Source organism: Cryptomeria japonica, chromosome 11, assembly GCF_030272615.1.
Source record: "Cryptomeria japonica chromosome 11, Sugi_1.0, whole genome shotgun sequence".
Taxonomy (NCBI): domain Eukaryota; kingdom Viridiplantae; phylum Streptophyta; class Pinopsida; order Cupressales; family Cupressaceae; genus Cryptomeria; species Cryptomeria japonica.
In genome coordinates this window covers 727,471,785-727,477,784 of record NC_081415.1, presented here as the reverse complement: position 1 = coordinate 727,477,784, position 6,000 = coordinate 727,471,785, and the positions used below count along the sequence as shown (strand labels likewise).

The window sequence follows — 6,000 nt, the reverse complement described above, 5'->3', positions numbered from 1 at the left end:
GCCCAATTTATCCCCAATTTCTATGAGAATTTTGGCATGCATAATTCAACAGGAACATTATGAATTTCAACCCATTTCGAGGCTGTCTTGAATTCAAAATTTTTAGCATCGAATTTGGGTTGCCATTCGATAAAATTGAAATTAACACCTTTGTAAAAAACATGCTCCTCATACAATAGCTTAGATTTCAGAGACTTCTTATGACATTCAATATACAAAAAAATATTAGCTAGGGCAGTGATACTTACCCGCCCCTGGAATGTTTCTTTCCACCATTTAACTATTCCTGCAAGGGGTTGATCATTTCCTCTCCACTTTGCAAAGAGCCCATGCTTTTTGCAGTAATTCCTCAACTCCATGGTGGCACTAGGAGTTGAGATCTTAATGCAATCCGAGTTGGGAGTTAGCAACTTTAGGGCACACTCGCTCCTTGTTGCCTCGAGAGCATCACTACTTCCATGGTTGAGCGAGTTCCCCTTCTCCAGAGCAAGCTCAGAGTTGTTTATTTTAGGGCGTCGGTATGGCATTGTCTTTCCTCCATCATCGACAAGTTTTATGAAACTCTCTGCTCGATAGATGTGTGGCTGAAAGGTCCGCAGGGGATTTTGAAGGGGGTGACCTTGGCCAGATGCAGTCGACCCAAATCCCAGGGGTATATGGTTTGCCTTTGTGGCACAGCCTGGGATTTGCGAGGTAATGGGGACTGCCCACACATTTGATAGCTCATACGGAGCCCTAGCCTCCCTAGTTTCTGCTCTAGCAGCTCACTTGCTTTTCACCAGTTGCCACGGTTGGTTTTGTGGAGGGGGAGCCTTGCCAGTGGATGGAGGCTTTCCTGCAGTAGTGAAATCCTTGCCCTAGAAACCACGTTGTTCGCCGAAATGCAAAGCCATTTCCTTCATTTCACTAACTATTTTAGATTAAATATATAAATTTATTATCTAATATTAAAAATATATAATTAAAATTTACATTATATAAAATATAATACAAAAATTAATTATAATCTACTCGTAAATTAATTAACGTAATGATTTAAAATAGAAAATCCCAAAATTTATATCTTCAAATAGAATACCTGCTATTTTGAAAAACTTAAAAATTAAATCTCACGAACCCGACAAATGATCTGACGGCTGCAGACAATAAATTTTCAAAACGAATCCCCAACCAAGGCAAATGTAGATGCAGAAGCAGGAAGAGGAAATGGAGAAGCAGGAAGTGAAGGAGAAGGGGAATGACCGAGCAGAAAGGAAAAGAAAACCGGGCTGTAAACGTTTGGCTCTCACTTTGTCTGTTGCGATTTGCTTTGTTATTGGTAAATTCGCCCTCCTCTCCTATCTTTGTTTTATGACTGATAAATAATTGGATTTGAAATGGTTTAACAGTAGGATTTGCAGGTGTACCACTGTGGTTAAAGTCAACGGAGGTATACAGAACACATCTTCCTTATGAAGCCATACATTCTCTTTCAACCAGCCCTGTGCCACGACTTCCCTGCCAGTTTAATATCCTACTTCTTAACTTGAACTCCCAAATTGACACGGAGGATGGTGCTGCCCTGAAGCACTATTTGCAAGGATTTACAAGTTTAATATCACTACAACTGACAAACAGAACGAATGAGAATGATCACGGTGGTTGTGGGAATGATTATGTTGTTACAGTGAGCTTGGATTGGAAAGACAAATGCTTGAGAGGTGGAACAAGTCAGAATCTTTCATATTGGCCTTGTGGGTTGAGCACTTATCTTTCCTCAGTCGATATTTCTTCTTCGGATGACGGTGTGGTGGATGAGTTGCTGAATTCTTATTCCCTCAGGGCATCGGGAGATATAGGTGGCGTGTACACTGTTGTGGTTACAGGGAGTGGAAATGCAGGTTCACATCCGTATAGATGTGTGATTGGGAAGCACCGCCATGCATGGATAGTGGGGGAGGTGTCAGAGGCAGATGCTATTACATTAATTGGAGAGATTGTAGGCAACTACTTTGTAAAGGGGGGGAGTATGGATGAAAATGAGGGCGTGTCCATGCCTCTTGCTGCAGATGGTAGTGCCACACTTTCATTCAGCCTTCTAAATGCGAACCCTGCAGATTGGATATATCAATGGTAAATGCTGATCTTTTTTTGTTTTTTGATTGTTTTAGTTTTCCTGCATGCATACACATGTTAAAGACACGAAAATGCACAAAAGCTAAACATGAAAAATGAGTCAGTCATGCTTCACAACAGACCAAGGGGAGATTGGATCAGGATCCTTTGGGTAGTTTAGTTTAATCGGGAATTTAGTCTCAACAGATGCAACCAGTGAATCGGGAAAGACACAAAACTCTCTGTATTTTAATCCCTAATATTTTTGGGCAACCATAATTTGGAATGCTTTGATAGCAGCATTTTTATTTGCAGAGATACACTTCAGTTTCAAAGTTTCCCAAACCTGTGATAAAGTGTTTGGAATATCGGCTTTCCTGGTTTTCGGCCTAAGCACTTACATGAAATGCCCATTAGCAAAACTTTTTTTTTTTTCTGATGGATTCTTTGAGGAGCCTTAGTTGTTTGTCCATGTTTTGGAGTTTCTCTGTAAAATATTACACTATCTTTCTTTTAAGAACAGCTTTTTATCTTGTTAAACGTGCAAGCAGTGTAAAAATCAGCTACGAAGTATAAGACAATACACATGGTTAGAATATTCATTCAACATCTTTGCAAGTTTGGTTCTTATCTAAGGATACATTAGCGTTTTGTGTAGGCTAAAATAGAAAGCCCACGATTAGTTCTTTCATCCCGCATCATATATCAAACTTGCTTAACTTAGCTTATTCCGTCTTACGATTAATTCTTTCAACCCGCATCATATATCAAGCTTGCATAACTTCGCTTATTCCGTCTTGACCTAGGTAAATACTTCCCATTTATGAACTTTAGACGGTAACATGGATGGAAAGTTTCTGAATGTGAGACCATCCCTATGGATTCTATGTCAGAAGTATGTTTAATTCATGCAGTGTTTCTCTAAGTTTTTACAGGGAGACAGGGGGACAGGTGTGGGGACTGCAAATTTATTATTTTTCCAGATTTTAGGGATGGCAGGTGGAAGCCTACTAGAATAATTTATAAAATAATTTGAAAATTTAATTAGAAAAATAGTTAAAAAACTTGCAATTATCATTTATGTAAACAATATGAATAAAAGAAGCTGAATTTAATACAAAGTTGTATTATTGTACAACATTTTGTGTCGGAGACAACGGATCTTAATATGTCTTCACCCCAATCTTGAGTGAAAATTTTACCATTTTCCAAGCATCTCCACTGCCCAATATCTCAATGTTAACCATGATGTAAGCAATCTGAGGGCATTGTCTCCGCAGTTACTGGTTTCAAAGATGATAAAACCTTTCATCATTCATCATCTGGAAAGAATAGCAGTCTCTGGCATTATTCCTTAAACCTAATTCATTGGTTTAAGTCAAGGTTCGGGTTCAGGTATGTAGATACGACAACTTTTTGCGGTTGGGTTTGTTCCATACAAAAAATATGTATAAAAGCCATAAATATATACATATTTTCAGTATAAGAACATGAATTAAGTTCAAAATTCCACTTAGCATCATATAATAAACAAAACCACCATAAAAATTAAAATTATTACTTCAAATCAATTTGTCAAACTTGAGTGTCATGATAGATATTAATTGTTCAATGTTCAATTTTAAAATAATAAAGTCAGCAATCAGTGTCATATGGGTCTTCATAAAGATCATTATCATCATCCTTGACATTAGATGATGTCGATTAGTTAGGAGAACCACGAATAGTGCTAGTGGCAATTGCACTAAAGTATGCTGCTGGCCATTTGACGACTCCAAAACTAAAGAATGTTGGGGGGCAGAAGCATCCAAATTGTATGCTTTGGTTCTACATACCAAAACTTTGTTGCCTCTTGTATTCATTTTGTTTGTGTAGAATAAGGTACAAGTTGGAATGCATGTATATTGACTCTTCTCCACCTTTTTTGATTTTAATCAATTTCACTTTATTGAGTGGATGAAAGAGTATGTGCTCCAACTGTTCCCAAATTAAGATGAGCAGACAACCTATTGAAGTGTAATGTCCCCACTTTGAAATAAAATTTAATAATAAATGATAATAATAAAATTAAAATATAAAATAATATAATTAAATATGATTAATTAAAAATTAATTAAGTTAATGAAAAGTCAAAAGACAATAAAGGAAAAGTTGTGACTCCCTCAACAATGAGATATAAAAGGGAGAAGAGAACCTCACACGAGAGGGGGGATAATTTGGAAATGAGAAGTGCAGATCTAATTTAAATAATAAGTGCAGATCTGATTATGAGAGGTTGTGTCCCTTTCAAAGGGCAGAAATAATGAAGAGTTGCACTCTATCAAAGGGAATGGTGAAAGGGCGTGTCTCTTGCCAAAGGGCATACATGATGAAGAGGTGTGACCTCTCCCTCACATTGAGAGATATAAAGGAAAGGAATCAAAAGCATCTAGTAAGAGCACCATGGATCAGATCAGATCAGAACTGTTATTAAGTTACAGGCAGTAACATCCTTGTTCTTGGTGGTATGCATGGGGATGTGTTTAATAAGTATCCTTAATATTAAATATATGAAGCCCAATAATGTTCTTATGCAGAATTAATAGTAATACTAATATGGACTGCAATATGTATGATAGTCATACTTAATTTCATATACGTATTCATAATACATAAGAAATATATATACTTATAGTCTAAATCATGTTATTACTTTCCGTATTTAAGAAGATGGGATTGAGATGTTCCAAAGAGGGGCAGTCTAAATCCAAGCAATAGGTTAAGTCCCAAGATAGGGTGGGGATCAGCGACCAATAAGCCTTGAGGGTATAGACCCAAGATAGGTAAGGGCTTGGATCTGTAAACTTTGAGGGAACCTATTGTAGTTGGTCTCTAAGCGCTTTGGTAACATATGTAAACCCTTCTCCCTTAAAACTGAAGTAGTAGCAGGGTTTGATATCTATATTAAGAACTATGAATAATGAAATTAATCAGCTAATGAGGAAAATAGACAAGCACTTGTTAATAACTTATTGAAGAAAATCTATCAATTTTAGTATATTACATGAAGCAAAGCTAGAGAGTTAAAGTTATTAAATTATAAATGTAACTTCAAACTTGAAAACTTGAAAATGAGTAAAAAGAAAAAAACTTGCAATAGAACTTTGATTGCAAGAATTTGCAGGTGTTTGAATGCTTAGCTATGGAGGTACCACGAATTGTGAGCATCTTTCTTGTACTTGTCATGAAGAGCAAGGATACTTCGACCATTGGAGTGTACAAAATCAACAAACTCATTTCTGACTACATCCTCCAAATTAAGTTTAGCAAGTAGTCTAGAAAATGCTTGCTTGTACCCTTCATTGACTTCCAAATCGATGTACGGTGCAACCCACCTCGACAAAAAAGGATCTCAACATTGTAATGTTTTGGAGTTGATGGAAAGGCAAGAAAATATAGTGAGGTGATTATTTTGTTCCTTTGCTCAACAATAATTGTTTGCACCAATTTGAAGAAAGTTTTTATAGGATCTTACTCTTTCTCATTTGTAATGGATTTCATTTTTGGAGTCATTGAGTTGTTGCCATCATATACCTCTCCCAAACATGGCTTATCCATGCCAGTATAATGGATCATACTCAAGATGGGCTTGGTGAAACTAGGAAGTTATTCCATATGATTTTACCAAGTGTCATCTAGGATCATCCGCTTAATATTTGCTGCCTTTTCATTGTTGGATTGTTTCCTTGTGGACTAAAATTGGTTCATGACCATACTAGAAAGTGCTTTCCAAACCTTCACAAGTCATCTTAAGGTGATTGTGTAGGCGAATCAGTAAAAAAAAATATAAACAAAGAAGAAACATGCTTAAGTTTTAAAAAATAAACTATTAAACTGAAAATAAAGTTTTATATTATTTCACTTACC

General features: G+C 36.5%; 1 protein-coding gene across 3 annotated transcripts in view; it reads left to right on the top strand.

Moving 5' to 3' along the window:
- The first annotated feature begins 1,091 nt into the window (after positions 1 to 1,091).
- Positions 1,092 to 6,000, top strand: part of LOC131050824 (uncharacterized) — a 130,155-nt gene continuing 125,246 nt past the window's right edge. For all 3 annotated transcript variants that reach the window (XM_057985112.2, XM_057985111.2, XM_059214024.1), the window contains exons 1-2: positions 1,092 to 1,318; positions 1,401 to 2,112. In XM_057985112.2, coding sequence (XP_057841095.2) covers positions 1,186 to 1,318; positions 1,401 to 2,112 — 845 coding nt within the window. In that variant the 5' untranslated portion in view covers positions 1,092 to 1,185. The remainder of the gene's footprint in view (positions 1,319 to 1,400; positions 2,113 to 6,000) is intronic.